The 20,599-nt window shown below is 43.9% G+C and overlaps 5 protein-coding genes across 8 annotated transcripts in view; 4 read left to right on the top strand and 1 right to left on the bottom strand.

Moving 5' to 3' along the window:
- The window catches only part of LOC108148591 (proteoglycan Cow), a 50,854-nt gene that overhangs the window by 16,441 nt on the left and 13,814 nt on the right, over positions 1-20,599 (bottom strand). For 3 of the 4 annotated variants that reach the window (XR_005977680.1, XM_041709500.1, XM_041709501.1), the window contains exons 2-4: positions 2,922-2,988; positions 2,722-2,824; positions 2,233-2,613 (exon numbers count right to left, since the gene is read on the bottom strand). Coding sequence is in view for 3 of the 4 variants with exons in the window: in XM_041709500.1 (XP_041565434.1) it covers positions 2,233-2,613; positions 2,722-2,824; positions 2,922-2,988 (551 nt within the window). In the remaining variant the exon portion in view is untranslated. Of the gene's footprint in view, positions 1-2,232; positions 2,614-2,721; positions 2,825-2,921; positions 2,989-20,599 lie in introns of those variants that run through there. The other variant, XM_041709502.1, reaches the window with a different exon arrangement.
- On the top strand, positions 12,412-14,078 carry LOC108148700 (aminoacylase-1-like). Its single transcript, XM_017275851.2, has 5 exons — positions 12,412-12,433; positions 12,547-12,643; positions 12,733-13,224; positions 13,301-13,718; positions 13,773-14,078. The coding sequence occupies exons 2-5, from the start codon at positions 12,553-12,555 to the stop codon at positions 13,975-13,977; spliced, it is 1,206 nt and encodes a 401-aa protein (XP_017131340.1). The 5' UTR covers positions 12,412-12,433; positions 12,547-12,552; the 3' UTR covers positions 13,978-14,078.
- Positions 14,413-16,001, top strand: LOC108148703 (aminoacylase-1-like). The gene is made up of 4 exons (XM_017275854.2): positions 14,413-14,550; positions 14,605-15,096; positions 15,149-15,563; positions 15,615-16,001. Exons 1-4 carry the CDS (start codon positions 14,457-14,459, stop codon positions 15,817-15,819), a joined length of 1,206 nt encoding a protein of 401 aa, XP_017131343.1. The 5' UTR covers positions 14,413-14,456; the 3' UTR covers positions 15,820-16,001.
- Positions 16,397-17,892, top strand: LOC108148704 (aminoacylase-1-like). The gene is made up of 4 exons (XM_017275855.2): positions 16,397-16,534; positions 16,592-17,080; positions 17,140-17,557; positions 17,613-17,892. Exons 1-4 carry the CDS (start codon positions 16,444-16,446, stop codon positions 17,815-17,817), a joined length of 1,203 nt encoding a protein of 400 aa, XP_017131344.1. The 5' UTR covers positions 16,397-16,443; the 3' UTR covers positions 17,818-17,892.
- On the top strand, positions 18,769-20,256 carry LOC108148701 (aminoacylase-1). Its single transcript, XM_017275852.2, has 4 exons — positions 18,769-18,905; positions 18,974-19,465; positions 19,517-19,934; positions 19,996-20,256. Exons 1-4 carry the CDS (start codon positions 18,815-18,817, stop codon positions 20,198-20,200), a joined length of 1,206 nt encoding a protein of 401 aa, XP_017131341.1. The 5' UTR covers positions 18,769-18,814; the 3' UTR covers positions 20,201-20,256.

The following is a 20,599-nucleotide window of genomic DNA, read 5'->3' as shown; positions in this document are numbered from 1 at the left end:
ATGGGCAATATTAAGATACTGTAAACACCAAAGACATTTCTAAGGAATGAACACCTCTAAATTTACCATTTCAAGGTAGCACTGAATTAACAACTATATTTTATCCACGTTCATTTGATATGTGTGCCACTGTGCGAGGGCATATTGTTACAACAAACAATGCCCGTCGCACACATGAGTTATGGTCCGATCTCGCTCTCCAGCTGGTTGCGTGTTTGGGTTTTGTGGTGGTTGCCTCCTGGTCTTTTGGTCTATTAGAAGTGCCCCCTCCCGACGACCCTTTCACCAAGGCAAGTCTTTTGTTTGACTTCTGCCTAACTGGGGAGACGAGAACTGGAGCAGCTCCTGCTGCCATGATGAGAGGAAAATGCTTCGGCTCAAACTATTGATTTTGCCCACGGCGTGACACATTCATATTTCATGCCATTGACATAGATACACATATGCTAAGCGGGGAATATTCGTGAAAGCAAAATTGAAAAGGAAAATTCGTTAGCATAAAAGAAAAAGGAAAACATGTCAAAAGCCATTGTTAATGTCATCGCTGGGAGCTGAAAAACGATAGAGTGTAGTCGGGCGCGTGATTTGCCTATAGATTGGTTTTTACACTCAAACACCCACCGTGCTGCGTTGTTTGGCAAGTGGATTTTAATTCAATTACAGGCGCCGGGGGACTCACAAAAAAAAACATCAACAAAAGCTCGGAAGCGAAGAGAAATTCTTCGCCTTACTTGCACAATTATTTCGCTTAATTTATTAAAGTACGTATTTACGGAGAATTAAATTTTTAGTTCAGAATATATACGTCAAAGGATCGAAACGAAAAGTTTGGCACGTTCCTATTTTTTACCGCCACACCAGGCTGCAAGTGTCAGCCAGCAAGAATGAAATTAAACTTTGTTCAAGCAAAAGCACAACTGATAAACAAGACGAACATAAACAACAAGTGAAAACATTTTTATAGCACTCGACGGGGGCTGAATTTCAAAGGATATTGAAGTGGATCACAAGTCCTTGAAGTTGTTTATTGGTTGGACGTTTGGGTAAACAAAATGAAAAAGCTTTAACAGAAAAGGACTTATTTAATTTAATTTTAGATAGTTTCTTTCGACTTATTTTTTTTTTTTGGTTTATTTATTTTTCTTTCAAATATAGCATGCAAATAATTCTGGTATTATTACAATGGGGGATTACAAACAAACCCCATCCAGTTCATTTTTTTTAAGAAAGTCCTTGAAATTGTATATAAAACCCTTTGTTTGAACATAGCCTAAAGCTCTTATATGTTGCACAAATATTTTCAGAAAGGAAATCGACTGTTTGTTGCCAACAATTTTCCTTCGCTGCGGGGAAAAATCGCATCCCTCTTCCTGTGGAAACCCAAGCCAATCAAGCCTTGACACCAACTCGACTTTGACTTCATTTTCAGGCTCTGTCGCTGCCGCTGCCACACCTGATCCTGCTCCTTTGCTTGGCCCAAGGCACTGCCCTTTTTGGGTCCTTCTCGGAGGCACTGCTCGCGTGCCAGTCCACAATTTGGGTTAGGGTCAAAGCGATAACACGGAACAAGTCAAGGGATCCGACGACGGCACGCGTCAAAGGGTAAAGGCCGTAAAGCTGTCGTTGCGGCCCATTGAACCATTCAGGCAGAAGTGTGCCAGCACCCAGCACCAGTACCAGCTCAGCCAAAAGGCCAACACCGATAACGTCACAAAAACAGGCCGCCCAAAGCGCAAATGGCTGCGTGCTAAAAATTGTACCGCTGTAAATTTATTGCGGAATTTTTATACACGATAAAACAATTTGTTATTAGCATGGCGACCGTGGAAATCAAGGGGAATTGGCCGTGTGCCCCCGTCTTCAATCCTTTTTGTGGACGCAAATTTGCCTAATGAAATGTGAATTCCTATTCAATGGCAAACGTAAAAGTTTTGCCCAACCGTTGAACCCATGAATGCTACACAATTTGATAATTCTACACTGTAAAATTTAATTATTGTTACTATATCCGAAAGGATGATGAATAAACCTCGAATTCAACAACATTGAAAATTGGTATTTGTTTTACAATTTTAAGATTTTGGGATTTGCCTTTCAAATCTAAATATCACAAAAATCACATTAGAGATGTAAAGGACAAATTTGTTTCACTCTAGGAATCTCAGAATTCAGTGAATAATGTTTGTAAGCTCTAAATGCGCAATTTATTCAAACTTTTCGAAATGTACTCACTCCAACTCCTCGTCGTCATCCTGCTGGATGGTGGATGGTGCTGCTGGGGGCTGGGACTGCTGCTGCTGTTGCTGCTGCTGTGACTGCTGCTTATCGCCAGTGGCGATACTGTTCTCGTAGAAGACATCATCCTCCTTGGACTCGTCGTCGTCGCCCAGACTCAGGCTCTTATCTTCGTCGTCAGCATCCTCGTTGGCCTGGACATTGGCCTGGCCATTGATGGAGCTGCTGGGGTTGGTGTTGCTGTTGCCGCCATCGCTGCTGTTGTCCTCGTCGTCGTTGTTGATGTCCTCCGCGTCCTGGCTGTCCTGGTTGTCCTGCTGGTTGACACGCCGCTTCGCCTCCTCTTCCAAGTATTTGGCCTTGGTGATTATCTCATCACTGGAATGTCGAATGGTTTGGTAGGGGTATAAGTTTAAATGGCCGAGACTGGCTAGGACCGCACGATTTAATTGGCCCATCAGTATGAGGTCTTGCCGGCCCACTTACCGATTCTTGTGGAGCTCCTTCTTCGACACGCACACGGCACTGAACTCGTCCTCCAGCAGGCAAATTTCACGCTTCTTGCAGTTCAGCGGTCGGCAAAGGTCACCTGCAGGCGGGGAAATGTAATTCATTAATGGTGTTTGTTGTGAAAACCTAATTGACCAGAGCCAGGGGCCAAATGGTGTGTAAACCCTTTTACTCACTCGAGGGATCGTGTATCCAGCGCTTGTGCTCTCCCAGATTCTTGTTGCTCTGCGTGTTTTTGTTTATCTAGAAAATAAAGAACAATAAATAGCATGTGAAACATTTGCTAGTTTAATTTTGTTATTTAAATGCATAAAAAATGCAAAGCGTATACAAGCCAAACTGACGTCTGTCAAAATGCACACATGCACAAACAGAGCCCGTTCAGACTCACTGAGGCATACACACAGCAAACACACAGGGCGTATGCGTGATGGTAGTTCACATGGACTTTCAGGACACTATAGCATTTGCACTACTGGGGGGAAAAGTTAAAAAGCAAACAGTATCGAGTCATGGGGGAAAAATATTTACGTGTTGGGTGGGGATGTCAAAAATGTGTGCCGTTCTAATGATGATCAATAGTTCATCTGTTATGGCAAACAAATGAAGCCGACTTGATTTGAATTCACAGATTAAAGTTTGCTAATATATACAATTTTTTTGTCAAACCCATAAATTACTTTGTATAAATTAAAAAAATGTCTCTACCAGTGAATAATGTATGTCCAAAAGGAACATATGCAAATCCGATATGCATACTAAAAATATGGCATTTCCTTGCCGCCTTGCTTAGTTATGCGACACTTTGCTCTTTGCCAAGCAGATTTATTTTAATTTAATTCAATTCAATCCAGCACGCAGCTTAAGCTGGCTATGAAAAGCACCCACAAATAATGTGTATTCCACCCACTCACCGCTGGGCATTGTGAGGCGAACCTAAATGTTATTAGATGCAATGGTGCGTATGCATAATATTTAACTTGTCTATAAAATTTATGACGCACCAACAGCATCTGCAGCAACAAAAATAGCTGCTGCTGTTGCTGTGGCTGCCGCTGGTTAAATGGGGGAAAATAAGCAACGAAAAATGGCAAAAATAAATAACCAACCCCGAGAGCTTACGTTGACTTGACAGTTTCGCAATGGCCAATAGCCGCCACTGCACTGGCTTTGTGTTTGCAGTTTGTGTGGCTGTTGCAGCAGCAGCAGCTGATGCTGCAATCGCCGCTGTCAGTTGGCTTAATGAAAGCGACAGGAGCGACAGCGAACAGCTGAAAGCTTTGGGCCTGGACGGTTGCAAATGCATTCCCTGCCTTCACTGGCCCACATATACAGCCCGTTTTGAACGCGAAATTGCTCAAGTGCGAAGTGGCAATTGCGGGACACACATTTAAACACAGTTGCCATTGGGGCTGCAACAGCCATCGCCATCGCCACTGCCATCACCGTCACCCTTCGTCCTTTGGTCCTTTCGTCCTTTGGCTGTAATGCAATAAACTCGTCCAGGACGTGGACGCAGGCAATTTGCATGCGTTAAAACGCAATTTGTGCGCGTTTCCTGGCCGCGGCCGCAACGTTCCTGCCCCGGTTTACTCGTTTTCCTCGCCCCTTACCATGACCCCCAGCTATCCGATGCCCTTTTCCAACCACTTTCCCCAGCCCACTTTTAACCCACAGCACCCTCCTCTTGGCGAATTCCTCTGAGACTCTTCATGGCACCGGGATCTCTTGCAGCTTTAATACGACCGCTTTTGATTGCACCGGCATGGCTGCACCGAAAAAAATTAAATAATTAGCATTTCAAACATATATATTGAGTGGTTAATTAAATAAAAAAATACCAGAGTTTAGTACTGCTAATCTTATTCGAATCATCATGTGGTTCCTAACATGACCTAGGCATATAAATCTAACTTTAAAGTCTATAAAAATTTGTTTGTTTTTATATTAAACTACATTCAAAAAATGTTCTTTCCATTCTATTTAAATAAATTAGCTCTTTTAAGACTTTCAGAATTAAATAATTTACAATTTAATTTTTCAATTTCGAAATATTTTTGATAATTTAAAATCTTAGGTATAGTTTTATAAAAAACAGAATGTCTTTTTCTTTGTTTTTTATGCAATGTAAAAGAGGATTACTTTTAGACATATTGCGACCAATACCACATTTTTCCATTTGATAATCCTCGGTTTGGTGCTATGTATGGGTATGTGGATTTGCTGATTGGCTTGGTCGGAAATCTGCACCCTTTTGTTGGCTTTAATCGCGCTGCGTTTGCTGCGGTGGCGGTGGTGCTTTTGCTGGTGGTGCGGAAACTGGTGGATACTGCTGGAATCACTGCGATTGACCTTATTGTGGCTTTTCACGGGGGCGCGTGATAAACTTGTGCACAGCTGTGTGCAAAAGGCAGACCGGTGACATGAACAAAACCAGCATGACACTAAAAAAAGGCCCCACTAAATTGGGTCAAAACAGCAGCTGCAAGTGAAACATAATGCAACACAGCCGGGCGGACAATGTAGGCAATGTAGTTAAGACGAGGGGGCACCCTGCACTTGGGTGGAAAGTGGAAAGTGGAGAGTGGAAAACGGAAGCACCACCACCCGCAACTTGGCCAAAGTTTGCCAGCCGTTTAACCTCTTTGCCAGATTTCTGGCTGTTTAAGTGGCTGGGCTTATTAAAGCCCATTTAATTGGGGGTGCTTCAGCGGCGCCTTCCAGCAAAACTTGACCCTAATTTGGAAGTCCTACGAGCAATGGGAGAACAGGGACTTTTGAGTGGGGGGGGGTTTGTTCCTGCAAGTGATGCTCCCTGCTCTTGGAGAAAATATTTTGCGCGGTTTGCTGGGCAAAAGATAAAGCCGGCATTGTTACTGACGCCATTTTTGTAGCCACCACATTGCAGTTGAGCTGCATTGTTCAGTCCCGCTGCCACGCCCCCTCCCGCTGGCCACCGCCTTTTCGCCGCAGTGTGGCAATCTGTCAAGCTTTAAATTGAATTTACGACTTTGTTTTCGTTGCGGGCTTATTTCATTTTCTTTTGTTTTCTTGTAGCCGCTGCCTCTGCAATTTCTTGCAATTCCTTTACAGTTTTCTTTATTTGCCGGGGAGGAATAACAAACATTTTAGAGGTTGTTTGCCGGCTATTTTAGGAGGGGCTGGTGCTGAAAGCCAGAACTGTCAATTCTGGTTGCATTATGTAAATGTCACTTTTAAGTTCGGGGGCTGAATGCCTCCCAAAACTTGCCCCGAAATCAATATCTCCAACTGACGGCTTAAGCCCAGCACAAATCCTTTGTGCTCCATTTAATTTCCACTCATGCATTAATTCAAACCGATTCAAACCGATTTCAACCGAATCGATCGATGGCCATATATTTTCTATCCCCTGGCACATAACTCATTGCGGCATTCAGCAATCAGCGCGGCCAAAAGGAGCAAAAATTCGCATTAAATCGGAATTTCTCCGTTTTCAAGCTGAAATTGCAATTGGAATTGGAAATGGAAATGGAATTGGGCGTGTTGCTGGCCCGAAATTGTTGTAAATTATTCAGCGGACGTCAAATGACTGCCAATGATGCGGTGGCTCAACCTCCTGTCCCGAACCTACCCATCCAATACCCATCTAATCAATAAAATATGAACGCGGTCAGGTCGGGAATATGGGGATTTGAGGCTGTGGCACCACATTTTGCGGCAATTAGGGCGAAAGAGATCAGGGCAGAACTCTATCCATTGATATGCTAAATGCAGGCCCGCAAAATGACCGACTGACTGACTAACTTCGCTCCTAAATTATGCACTCCACTTGAAAAATGCATTATCCCGGGCTTGGAATTTATGTGTTCGCATGGTATAGTATAGTACAGCACAGTATGCGTGTCCCCAATCCGCCCGGGCTATCATCTATATGCTGAGTCAGTCGGGATGGAGCACATAAATTGCACATTTTCGTGCACACGTAATGGTAAATCAATTCCTATTACTATTACAGCCGGGCGGATGGCCTAAGTCGCCTGTCCGGATTTTGGGCTGGCACATTTCCATAGCCGGATCCTGCCGTTCGACTGGGGCTCGAATCCATCAATATATATAGCTTAGGCCAAAGTTCTCAAGAGTTGGAATTGAGCGGTCTTGGGGCCAGGAAATTGCATTCTTTGTGATGGCAAAAAGTGTCACCAGAAGTCAGCGAAAATCTCGGCGTGGACGGGATGGGGAAAAGTTAATTGCTCTGATTGCCCCATCCTCCCAATGGGACGGACTTATTAGTTATGGGAGACTCATTAAAAGCGCTGTCACTGTCGCTGTCACATGCATAAATTACACAATAATCTCATTTTAATGGTTAATTAAATTACGATAACGTTCAGCTGTCAAAACTGATGTCACGGCGGTGGGCGTCGAGTGATTCGTTAAAACACAAAATTGCAAAAATTGCAGGACAAATATTTGTGTCAGGAGCAATAAAAATAAAAAGAATAATGCGATTCGTGCATTAAATAAACCATGGCTTGTCCATGGCATTTCGAGCCTCATGACTGCAGGGCAATAAACATGAGGCACCTGAAATGGAACGTGATGCCCCGGAAAGGCCTAGCATGGACGTTATGTTTATGCATCATAAATGCATTTTGCAGCTGCCAGGATGGAAGACAGCCCGAAACCGAAACCGAAACCAACCGCATTGCAGTCATAAAACATTTGCAACAGCGGCGACTACAAAGCGGCCGAAATTGCAACAAATTGCAACTGGTGCAACGACTACAACATCCTGGCCAACAAAGGCCCCTAAAATGTGCTTACCTATGTGGAAGAGATACTCTCCGCCATCCCATTCGCCAGTTACATAGTTGCAATTCCTATTTATAAACAACAGAAACTAAGGGCAAGCCTGGGGGAAGCACTCTGAAAAAAAAAATAAGCCGCACTCTGGAGGATTGTCTGGCGGGTGGTTACCATCTGATTGCTGGGATTTTTTATGTCCTGCATTTGGTAACCGAAAACGTGTATCTGAGGGTGGTTCCAGAGATTGGAACAAGTTTATTACAAATCCCGGCACATAAACACTGCCCAAGGTGAGCAAGACTGCAGAGATGCAGGGCACGGATACGGATAATGGTGGAAAGTTATGCCAGGCAGGGCAGGCATGCTGATGCTGAAGGGATTCGGAATCCGATGCCGGAAATGAAGGAAGCCGAAGGGTCTAAATGCATTACGGAAAATCGATTATGTGCCGGATGGCAGCTGGAACTGCTCTCGCCTGGCCATTAATCAGTCAGGCATTACTTAGCCAGAAATAGGAACTGAACTGAAGCGTACTATGCGGGCGGTGCCACGCCTCACGCCCTACGCCCCCTTTTGACCGGCTAATGGGGGCATTTAAAAGCTTTCAACCCCCAGTGAGCAATGTGCCCCGGCCACGCCACAAAGGCCACAGATATGGCACTGAATACTGACTACTGACTACCGACTGCGGATTGCAGCGTCAAATGCGCGCTCCTTAAACGCCAATCCTTTAATAAGTCGGCCACACCCAGTCACACGCTGCTGGTCCCCAAGTGCCGTGCATTTTCACCGATTGAATAGTTCAATCAATTAGTTAATTGCAGTTCTGTTCGAGCGGAGTGCACTGCACAAATCGAGGCACTTAGCAGCGGTCATTAGCAGGGCGACTCCTGCTACGGTTACGGATGTGGATGTGGGGGCGATGTGATTGCCAGGAAGGAGCCGAGCTTGCCAGGAAACCAGATAGCTGGGAATGAAACTGGCCAACTCGTAATCCGAGGGGCTGACACCTTACCTAACCTAACCACGTATCCACAGAGAAGAAACGGGGTTAAATATCAAAGCCAAAGATTTGATTAGTTATTAGTTTAAAAGATTAATATGTGACTTTCTCTAAAACTGATACTAAGGTTACTGAGTCCAAAAAGAGATGTTATTATACAATTTTGAACAGTTTATATATATGTTATGTTTATATTCTCGGCAGAGAGACAAATCCAAATGTTTTGGCCATATTTTACTAAATTTGAACCTGGCATAAATTCATAATTTCAAATTCAATCAAATCTACCAATTTAAATTGTATTTTTCCCTGTGCAGCGACAATTAAAAATCCTTTTGCTTTGGCAGGGGACAGCTGTCGAAATGGGACTGCAATTCATTGCCACACATCGCAAGCAGCTGTCCGCCTCCGAGGAGAAAGTGCAAAAGGGGGCGTGGCAGACAAGAAATCGTCGCCCGCGCCCACGCAAACATACACACACAGAGCGCCGGAATGAAGTAGCGGAAAATGAAGTTTTTCCGAGTTACATCAGCAACTCCCAGACAGAGCAAACAAAAACTTTGCAAATTGCAATTCATCGCTCACGCAAACAGAGGGTGAAACGATGGCAGAAGCACTGTGCTCTGTGCTCATAATAGAAAATAAAAGCAAGGCAAGAATCATGTTTTATTTTCCGCTTTCCCCCCACCGCTCACCTCCCATTTTCATTACAAGCCATTCAGACGGCGCACCCTGGATTTTGCTAGCCGTGGCAGCCATTACAGCCCAGCAAAATGGCGGCGGCACCCGGAAGTCGGCTGTTGCTGCTGCCCTCTCTGTCTATCCGCCATGACCCTCTGACTCCCACTCATACTCCCATTGAAACACCCACACCCACACCCACACCAACCTAAACATCGAAGCTTGCTGATGAGAAATGACAGACAATAATGCCGTTAGCCCTGCTTCATCTGCATTTATCATAACTTTTGTGTGTTATTTGCTTTGATGGCGCTGCTTTGGCCCGCGAGCGTTGTTCGTGTTGGCGGGTTCTGTAATCTCTGTTGCTGTAATTGCCAAGTGCGATGCCTGCTGCCTCCTTATCTGTATAATCGCGCTTGGATCTAGAGTTTTGCCTTTCCAAGCTCATAAGTATGCAATGAGTTTTGCTTCAGCTCCTCTTAAGCAGCAGCTTTTAGAAATCAAGCACTATGACCAAGAACTACTAATTACTAAGAGAAATCATAAAAGACCAAGCTAGTTTATAAATATTTTCACATATTTTACCTTCTCCTTCTTCGAAATATTTTTCCTTCAATTCCTTTAATATTCACTTTTTAGTGAATGAAAGAATTCAAGTACCTTTTATAAATCTGAATCAGTAATATAATTTATTATAATAATTCAAGTACCTTTTATAAATCTGAATCAGTAATATAATTTAGTGCATGTTATCTACAGCAGAGAACCACTTTATATGCTTACATTAAACCACTTCATATTGAAGCATGACCATTTTGAATGCAAATTAATTTATGCTGAATCCAAGCTGATTATTTGAGCGGGCTAAAATTGCATCCAACCAAAACTGTAATATACACCGACAGACATACAGCTAAATAAATATTTGATTTGCTTTATTGCATCTGGCCATTGGTAGCTGCATAATTGAACGCCAAATGGGATTAATTGCCAAAGCAAACACGAATCCGGGGCATCGAATTATGAGAATTGTGAATGCGAAGCTATACAATTAATTTTAAAGCTGGGGAATTTTTATTATAAATATGTGTAATAATTATCATCAATCAAGCGATTAATGTCGATCTATTAAATAATGGCTGCTAATTATGTAAACACTTTTTACGCAGGCTTTTGCATCAGCTTTATGGATATGCATCCAATTTGCAGGCCGAGTGCTAAAAATTTTGTTTGACATTTCCACAACTTGTGAATATAAACCATTTCGAGTAGTTTTGCCTTTCGTACGCAGCACGCATACGCATACGCACTGTTGGCCAGCTCTTTTTATATATCGACGTCGACGACTGTGAGTGCAGTTTCCTAAAGTGCTTGCCGAGAGCTCAACGCTTTTTTCACCTAATGCCTGGCACTCAAATTGAAGCTCTCCGGGAGATGCAAACGCATGCCCGCCGGATTGTCCTTGAGCTGTCAGTCCGCCCACAACCAACATTTCCATACTAAAAATGTTTGTCAAGCCGTGCGCCAGAACCCCAACAAAAGGGAATACTCGTCCTGGGCAGAGGGATAGGGCAAATGGTAAATGGCAGGGCAGGATTATATCAGTTTATTTTTTTCTGTTTTTTATTTTGAAAGGTAATGCGTTCATAACGGATTAGGAGCCACCCAGAACGAGGTTTTCCTCGAGCTTCTACAGCTGGGGGCTCAATGCAAACAGTTGCCGGCGATGCACGGATAATTGTTACAATATACAAAATTTTCATTTAGTTTATTTACCCAGCGATAACATGTCAGTACAACAGCAACATCAGCACACAGCCACGCCCGTAGCTCACAATGGGCAAAAAGTATCTTATTAGAAGTAATATATTTATGTTTTAGAAGAGAAGAAAATATAGACTCAGGTTGGAGAGGTATTTAAAAAAAATTGTTTAACTTAAGTGAACGTCAAACTAAAACTCCTTTTTTTGTATCCCCCAAATGTGAACACTATACCATTACATACAACTATTTATTAGACTTATATACAGCTTCAACGGTCTAATAGATAACGAGGCTCCTAAAATATTCAGCTTTTTCAAAATTTTCAATTTTTTTCACACTTTTCAATTTATACCAACAAATTGTACTTTTGCCCATAGTGCGGATTTGTGAGTGTTTGTTTGCAGGAAGTTTTGTGTATTTATTTGACTTATGTGACGTTGTAAACGAGGGAGCACGAGTTTGTACGAATGTTAGGGTTGGTTGTTATTTAAAATGCAGACATGTGTAGCCCATAGCTGCTGTTATTGCTGCTGGTGCGCCATTAAAATCTCAGCAACATTGTTAATGAACTTTTAATGACTTTTTGTGAGTACACACACTAAAACAATGTCAACTTTGGCCCCGACTACATGCAACACAAATCTGAGGGCTTCGGTTCTGGTTTTTCAGTATAGAAATCAGCGTGAAATCCAAATTTAAAACAAACTTTTTTGACACAAGGGGACAACAGTCGCATTGCAGCAACAGTGGCAAGTGCAACAGCAACAGCAACAGCCACACTATTAATATGCCAAACTTGGAGTGGCTGAAAAGCCCGAGGCCCGGCAACTTGTTTACAGAGAGCCCCGTTGGGCGTGTGGGTGCGAACGTGCGCAGTGCATCTTGATTAACAAATCAACTGGAATTGGAATGCGATTGCATGCGATTCATCAGTAATCGGAAATCTTGGCTGCGGGCCAAATGGAGTCACTACCATCAATTCTGTTACCCCGGAAGCTGTGCGAAGCACTTTCGATTTAAGGCAAATAAATCCATCAGCCAGGGGGAATCGCCAGCAAATGAGCCTTTAAGTGGGTTCACATGTACTGACACATTTGCCCACGCAAAAAAAAAATTATTTAACTAAATTAAAAATTTTGTATTTAATCATTTGGGCTAACGATTCGGAGACACCCGAAAAAACCATTATTAGAATTTTGTGATAAACCATACAACTGTTCACACTCTATTTAATGCAAGTCATATGCATAAAAATTAGATAAGCCACCAAAAAGTAAGCAAATGCTTCTGATAAAACACTTTTACAGGCAAAACCGCGAGATTAGAAAATAAGGTTTAGCTTTCTGTTCTACTTTATTGTCATGCCCTCTCTTTCTCTCGCTTATCGCTGATATTTAAACGCGCGCTTCTCACCACAAACGCACACTCGTCGACGATCCAGTGTTGAGAAAGGTGAGTGCGTGCACCCTGGCGTGGTGAACTGTGGATCAGCTGATTGAATTTCTTTGTTTGGACAAACAATTTAATTGACCAATTATCAACCGGCTAAATTCGTGTTTACACAGATCAAAATGAGTACCGCCAAGTGGGAAAGCAATGAGGAGATCAAGATCTTTCGCGAATACCTTCGCATACCAACGGTGCATCCGAATGTGGATTACAGTGAGTTTTAGTGGTCTTTATCTATATGAGGCTGCGATAAGAACGCCAATCTTAATGACCGGGCCATTAATTGTGTCTGCTATTTATAGCCGCCTGTGTGGAATTCTTGAAGCGGCAGGCGGCCAGCTTGGACCTGCCCGTGGAGGTTATCTATCCGGTCAACCAGCAGAATCCTGTGGTGGTGCTGAAGTGGCAGGGATCTCAGCCCGAACTGCCCTCCATTATCCTTAATTCGCACACGGATGTGGTGCCCGTTTTTGAGGAGAAGTGGACTCACGGTCCCTTTAGCGCGGATCTGGATGCAGAAGGTCGAATCTTTGCCAGGGGATCGCAGGACATGAAGTGCGTGGGCACCCAGTATCTGGGAGCAGTTCGAGCCCTCAAGGCCACCGGATACCAGCCCAAACGGACCATCTATCTCACCTACGTTCCAGATGAGGAGGTGGGCGGTCATCTCGGAATGCGGGAGATGGTCAAGAGCGACTACTTCAAGAAGCTCAACGTGGGATTCAGTTTCGACGAGGGCATCTCCAGCGAGGACGACACTTACGCCTTGTACTATGCGGAAAGGACTCTGTGGCGTGAATATACTTTAGAAAATTGGATAAAGACTGTTGCAATTTGCAATTAATTTTATTTCCTTACACTCCACCACAGATCTCCATTTCAAGTTCAGTGGAACTGCTGGACACGGATCTCTGTTGCTGCCCAATACGGCTGGCGAGAAACTGAACTATGTGGTGGCCAAGATGATGGAGTTCCGTAAATCACAGGTACAGAAACTGGCGGACGACTCTTCCCTCGCAATTGGCGATGTGACCACCGTGAATCTCACCCAACTGAGGGGCGGAGTGCAGAGCAACGTGGTGCCTCCGCTGCTCGAAGCTGTCTTTGACATCCGCATTGCCGTCACCGTGGACATCGCTGCCTTTGAGAAGCAGATTCGCGACTGGTGCGAGGAGGCTGGTGGCGGCATTGAGCTGGAGTTCGAGATGAAGAACCCCTTTGTGGAGCCCACAAAGATTGACGCATCCAATCCCTACTGGGTGGCCTTCAAGAAGGCTCTCGACGACCTGTAAGGATGAGGCGCTCACACAAAAGGCATACGTTTGATGTATTTTTCTTGCAGTGGCCTCAAGACACGGGTTCAAGTTTTCCCCGGCGCCACGGACAGTCGCTATGTTCGCTATGCTGGCATTCCAGCTCTGGGCTTCTCGCCGATCAACAACACCCCCATCCTGCTGCATGACCACGATGAATTCCTGAAAGCCGACACCTATTTGCATGGCATTGAGGTCTACAAGAAACTCATTCCCGCTGTGGCCGATGCTTAGTAAATGATTCCAGCACTAAAATAACGAAATTATGCATTTGTGTATTGTTTGGTTCGAAGAACTTTGTTTAAGCATGTCAATAAAATCGTTTTCTAAAAGAACTATGTCAGCTTCACCATTTTGTTAGACTGTGTAAATGATTGGATTAACAAGAAAAGAAGCAGGCTTTGGCAAGTCCAAGCTTATAAGCCCTTGTTGAATTTTATTAGTTTATGTTTATATAAATCTTAGTGTCCTTGAAAACAATAAGATTATGACAATTTTCTATTTGATAAAGTCGTATACAGGCAAGGCTTGAAGAGGCCGTGTACCTTTAAGATACATTGTTGAGACCATAATAGATAACAGAAGTTGAAAAACGCAAGCTGCAGGCTTTCTTATCAAGTAGTTAAAAGTCAACAGCTGATAATGCCATAAAATCAAACCACGTCGCGGATTAGAAGTCAGTCTGTTTGCAACAGCAGGTCACTCAACTCAAAATGGAGAACGCAGAGCATTGGGATAATGACGAGGAAATTAAAATATTCCAGGAGTATTTACGTATTCCCACGGTTCATCCGGATATCGACTATAGTGAGGATTGATTTACACGGCCTGGATTTGTTTACATCCGAATTCCCTTTGCAGCTGCGTGCGTCGAGTTTCTGAAGCAGCAGGCTGCCAAACTGAACCTGCCGGTGGATGTGATCCATCCCGTGCTGCCATCCAAACCGGTGGTGATTATGAAGTGGCTGGGCAAGAGACCCGAGCTGCCATCTATTTTATTGAACTCGCACATGGACGTGGTTCCCGTGTTTGCCGAGAACTGGACCTATGACCCCTTTGGTGCCAGCATGGACGCCGAGGGCCGGATTTATGCACGTGGCACGCAGGACATGAAGTCCGTGGGATGTCAGTATCTGGCTGCCATTCGTGCCCTGAGGTCCAGTGGTTATCAGCCCAAGAGGACTGTGTATCTGACGTATGTGCCCGACGAGGAAACTGGCGGCGACATGGGCATGGCCGAATTCGTGAAAGGCGATTACTTCAGAGCCATGAATGTGGGTTTCTGCCTGGACGAGGGCATCGCCAGTGAAGATGAGTCCTATCCTGTCTTCTATGCAGAGCGCACATTGTGGCGTAAGTTCGGCAACATGTGTTATAGTGACTTGATGGCCTTATAATTTCATAGATCTCCGTTTAAAATGCACTGGCACTTCCGGTCATGGATCGCTGCTGCACAAAAACACGGCTGGCGAGAAGTTCCAGTATGTGATGGATAAGCTGATGAAGTTCCGGAAAACACAGGTTCAGCTGCTGGCTGAGGACCCCTCCTTGGACATCGGTGATGTGACCACTCTGAATTTGACTCAACTTACAGGGGGATTGCAAAGCAATGTCGTTCCTTCTGTGCTAGAAGCAGTCTTTGATATTCGCATAGCCATCTCCCAGGACGTGGATCAGCTGGAGGAGCATATTCGCAACTGGGGTGAGGAGGCTGGAGGAGGGCTTGAACTGGATTTCATCCTAAGGTGTCCCTTTGTGGAGACAAAGGTTGACGCTTCCAATCCCTACTGGCTGGCCTTCAAAAAGGGCCTGGATGAACTGTGAGTTTGAAGGGATTATACTCTCCCCGTCTAATGATTGTGCTATTACAGCGGACTGAAAACCCACACTCGAGTTTTCACCGGCGCCACCGATAGCTTCTACGTCCGGCAGCTGGGCATTCCCGCTCTGGGGTTTTCCCCCATCAACAATACTCCTGTGCTGCTGCACAATCACGATGAGCATTTGCGGGCCGACACCTATCTGCACGGTATTCAAGTGTACAGGAAACTTATCCCGGCGGTTGCTGATTCATAGACTGTTCAACTGAAACTCTGCTCTGATGATTCAAAAATGGAAATCAATATGTTTTTATTGGTCTTATCTTTTATGAGTAATGTAATAGTGTCGATGAGTGTAGGGCCAAAATTAGATGTGTAAATGTTCTGATTACTTGAAAGCATATCTGCTAAAATACAAACGAAATGCTAACACTATAAGCAACAATTTTCCTGTAGATTAATTTATTGTGAACTTTGACCCCAAAAAATATCATTCAATTCATTCAAGAATACCACACACATACAAAACCGCATTACCTTGTCAAAAACAAAAACGAAAAAACCATTTTACAAGTAACTTGTAAATATTTTAAGGGTATAACCACATCGGAGAGTCGAATTTCGACGGTATTTATTTGAACTTTATCGAACATTGCTACTGTTTGCTATCAGACATATATTTTGGTAGAATTTTGTGCAAGAATAAGTGCTGTTATCATTTTGTTAACCACAAGCGGTTGATAACACACTCATTACTTGATAAAAAATGAAGGCCATAAAATCATAATCACCTAATACGAAAATTTCCTGTATAAGCTCAATTCGTGCCAACCGTCGAGCATTCGAGTTTGGTAACTGGCAGAGAACACATCGCCCCAAGATGAGCACGGAAAACTGGGAAGACAACGAGGAAATCAAAATATTCCGGGAATACTTGCGTATAGCGACGGTGCAACCAGATGTGGACTACAGTAAGGCTGATCTGGATAATTCTTAGAAACCCCACTCATGTGTGTTACCACTTTTAGCCGAGTGCGTGGAGTTCCTGAAGCGTCAGGCCCACAGCCTGGATCTCCCAGTGGACGTCATACATCCAGTGGAGGGAAAGCCAGTGGTGATCATCAAGTGGCTGGGAACCGAACCGGAACTGCCCTCAATCATCCTAAACTCGCACATGGATGTGGTGCCCGTGTTCCGCGACAAGTGGACCCACGATCCCTTCGCCGCCGACATGGATGAGGAGGGCAGGATCTTTGCCAGGGGCACGCAGGACATGAAGTCGGTGGGCACAGGATACCTGGGGGCCATTCGCCTGCTCAAGGCCAGCGGTGTCCAACCCAAGCGCAATGTGTTCGTGACCTTTGTGCCCGACGAGGAGATCGGCGGAGAGTTGGGCATGCAGGAGTTCGTGAAAACGGAGTACTACAGTAACATGAATGTGGGTTTCAGTCTGGACGAAGGCGGCACCAGCGAAATAGACCTGTTCTATGTGTTCTACGCCGAGCGTATGCGATGGGGTAAGTTGCCCTCATCTCTCAGAGTATAGAGGTAATCAAAATGTATCTCCTTTCGGCAGGACTCAAACTGAACTTCAGCGGAACCTCCGGACACGGTTCGATGCTGCTGCCCAGCACCGCCGGTGTAAAGTTGAACTACGTGCTCAACAAGCTGACGGAGTTCCGCGAATCGCAGGTGCAGCGATTGGCTAGGGATCAGACCATCAACATCGGTGATGTCACCACCATCAATCTCACCCAGCTGAGCGGCGGAGTTCAGAGCAACGTGGTGCCCCCTCACTTTGAGGCGGTCTTCGACATGCGCCTGTCCATCACCCTGGATGTGGTGGCCTTTGAGAAGCAGATCCACGATTGGTGCGAGGAGGCGGGCGGCGGCATTGAGATCTCCTTCGACGAGAAGGAGCCCTATGTGGCACCCACGAAGATCGACGACTCGAACCCTTTCTGGCTGGCCTTCAAGGCTGCCACCGATGAGCTGTGAGTTTAAATTCAATATCTTTTAGTACCTATTTTTATTCATAATATTTTACAGTGGCCTGAAGATCTACCCCATTGTGTGCCCCGGGGCCACAGACAGCAGGAACATTCGGGCGCAGGGCATCCCCGCCTTGGGATTCTCCCCCATCAAAAACACCACCATGCGCATCCATGATCATGACGAATACCTGGGAGCCGATACCTATCTGAAGGGGATTCAAATATACAAGAAAATTTTGGGCAACCTTGCCAAGGTCTGAAAATTAATTCGAAATAATACTTGAGAGCCTTATCAAAATAAAGATTGATCATTTTGTTATAAGTTGATACAAAAATTCGTAGTTTTCTTATCTTATCTGCCCTGAATTAAACGAAAATGTTTTCACAGCGGTTTATCAACGTGTATCTAAAGAAAACACAACTCTATATCCTTATGACAGCAAACAGATAATGGGGATCTATCAAACTGAAATACCTCTTAACGAGGTAAAAAAGTGGTGACGATCGCACCCTAAGTATACAAAATTTCTGATTTAATTTTGTTACGAAAAATAAATATACCTTTGACTAAAATGTTCTCATTCGGACGGCTTCAGCAAGTTATTTAAACTTTTTCGCCAACACAGGCGTTTTCTATCGTATCGTGCCAAATGGGAACATTTTAAAAGTGTATTTATTTAGTCGAATGCTTACACTCTGGGTGAGCATCGTCCCTAGATGTGCTGCCGTTCATAGTGATATCAATGTAGATAAAAAGCTTGAACATTGGGTATCCATTAAAGCTAAAATAATCACTTGATTAGTTTGAAACGAACGTCGTCAATCAGAACTGCAAAAACTTGTCATATTTTTAGGAATTGATGGAGCTATCAAAGTAAATAGACTAACGAGCAAAACTAAATACGATATTATAATAAAAACAAAAATATATGACCGCTTTTTGAACCTCTAAATTTTCTCATCAGGGTATGTTTTAAGTAAAAATTTAAAAAGATTAACCTTTTGTTTTTCGCCGGCGGGTAACCACAAAAAAAGCATTTTCCATTTGGTAGAGCTCCTAAAAAAGTAGTGACATTTTTTGGTAATATAAGAGTGGTATTTGCTGATAAAGCTGTTACTATCGCAACCACATTTGACAATCATTTAAAGGCCTTGACCATAAACTTAAAGCCGACTCTGTGAGACTATAAAATCCCAGGGAATCTCTTATTTAGCTCATTTTCTGTTTATCTCTAACCGAATTAACACTGCTTCAAAATGAGTTCAGAAAAGTGGGAGAACAATGAGGAAATTAAAATATTTCGGGAATACTTGCGTATACCGACCGTACATCCTGATGTTGATTACAGTAAGTTTTAATTTTGTATTGCTTAAAATCTCTAAAAATACGCTTTCTTAAAAACAATAATGTTTTAGCCGCTTGTGTGGAGTTTCTTAAGCGTCAGGCAGGCTCTTTGAATCTTCCTGTGGAGGTGGTCTATCCAGCCGTTCAATCGAAGCCTGTGGTGATCATTAAGTGGCCAGGAACTCAGCCAGAGCTGCCCTCGATTATTCTCAACTCCCACACGGATGTGGTTCCCGTATTTCGTGACAAGTGGACCCACGATCCCTTTGCCGCCGACATGGATGAGAAGGGCAGGATCTTTGCTCGGGGCACGCAGGACATGAAGTCAGTTGGCACTCAGTATCTGGGTGCCATTCGCCTGCTCAAGGCCAGCGGTTTCCAGCCCAAACGAACCTTGTACGTGACCTTTGTTCCCGACGAGGAGATTGGAGGTAGCCTTGGCATGGCGGAGTTCGTTAAAACGGATTACTACAAGCAAATGAATGTGGGATTCAGCCTGGACGAAGGAGCCACCAGCGAGAGTGATGTGCACCATTTGTTCTACGCCGAGCGATTGCGATGGGGTAAGATCCCCTTAGTTGGACTACAAACCGATTAACCATCCTCGCTTACAGGTCTCAAATTGAAAGTCAGTGGAACTTCTGGCCATGGATCGCTGTTGCTGCCCAACACTGCCGGCGTGAAACTCAACTATGTGCTGAATAAGATGACCGACTTCCGCACATCGCAGGTGGAGAGCCTGGCAAAGGATTCTAGCCTCAGCATAGGCGATGTTACCACCGTGAATCTCACCCAATTGAGTGGCGGAGTGCAGAGCAATGTGGTGCCACCGCTTTTCGAGGCGGTCTTCGACATGCGAATCGCCATTACTGTGGATGTGGTTGCTTTCGAGAAGCAGATTCGCGACTGGTGCGAGGAAGCGGGTGGCGGCATTGAGATTGATTTCTTCCAGAAGGAACCTTTTATTGGTCTCACCAAGCTGGATGATTCGAACCCGTACTGGTTAGCTGTTAAAGCCGCGATTGATGAACTGTGAGTACCATTTAAATAGTTACTTGGCGTTAATAATGCCAGAATACCTTCTGTTTTCTAGGGGCTTGAAGATACATCCCATCGTTTGCCCTGGTGCCACCGACAGCCGTTTTATTCGGCAGAAGGGAACCCCTGCAATTGGATTTTCACCCATTATCAACACAACCATGCGAATCCACGACCACGATGAATTTCTACAGGCTGACGTCTACTTTAATGGAATTGAAGTGTACAAGAAGATTATTCGCAATCTGGCACAAGTCTAATAAAACCATATTATATGCAAAGTGAATCGTTATCAGAGGTGGTCTGATTCTTAAAAGTACAGTTCTTTTTTTCGTCGTTAATTTTCTTATCAAAAGTAAAGGGAGCTTTTTACATCTTCCAAGTTTAGAAAGATTAGTTGATTTCACACATTCTGTTGTGTTGCAATGAATAACAATTATTTTTAAAAATTAAGACTAAGCTGAGTTTTTATATTTTAAACTATCGTTTGGATTTTGGTTTAAGAATAAATGATCTTGAACCAGTAATGTATGGTAATTAATGTTATCATTATAAGTCAGCGAAACTATCTATAGAAAAAAAAGTTGATTCCACACTTTGAATACATTTTATTATCATAACCACATAAGATAACCATTTATATAGAGTGATCCATAGAT

Source organism: Drosophila elegans, unplaced genomic scaffold, assembly GCF_018152505.1.
Source record: "Drosophila elegans isolate 14027-0461.03 unplaced genomic scaffold, ASM1815250v1 contig_476, whole genome shotgun sequence".
In the NCBI taxonomy this organism is placed as follows: Eukaryota; Metazoa; Arthropoda; class Insecta; order Diptera; family Drosophilidae; genus Drosophila; species Drosophila elegans.
The sequence above is the reverse complement of the archived record's forward strand: the minus strand, read 5'-3'. Positions and strand labels throughout refer to the sequence as shown.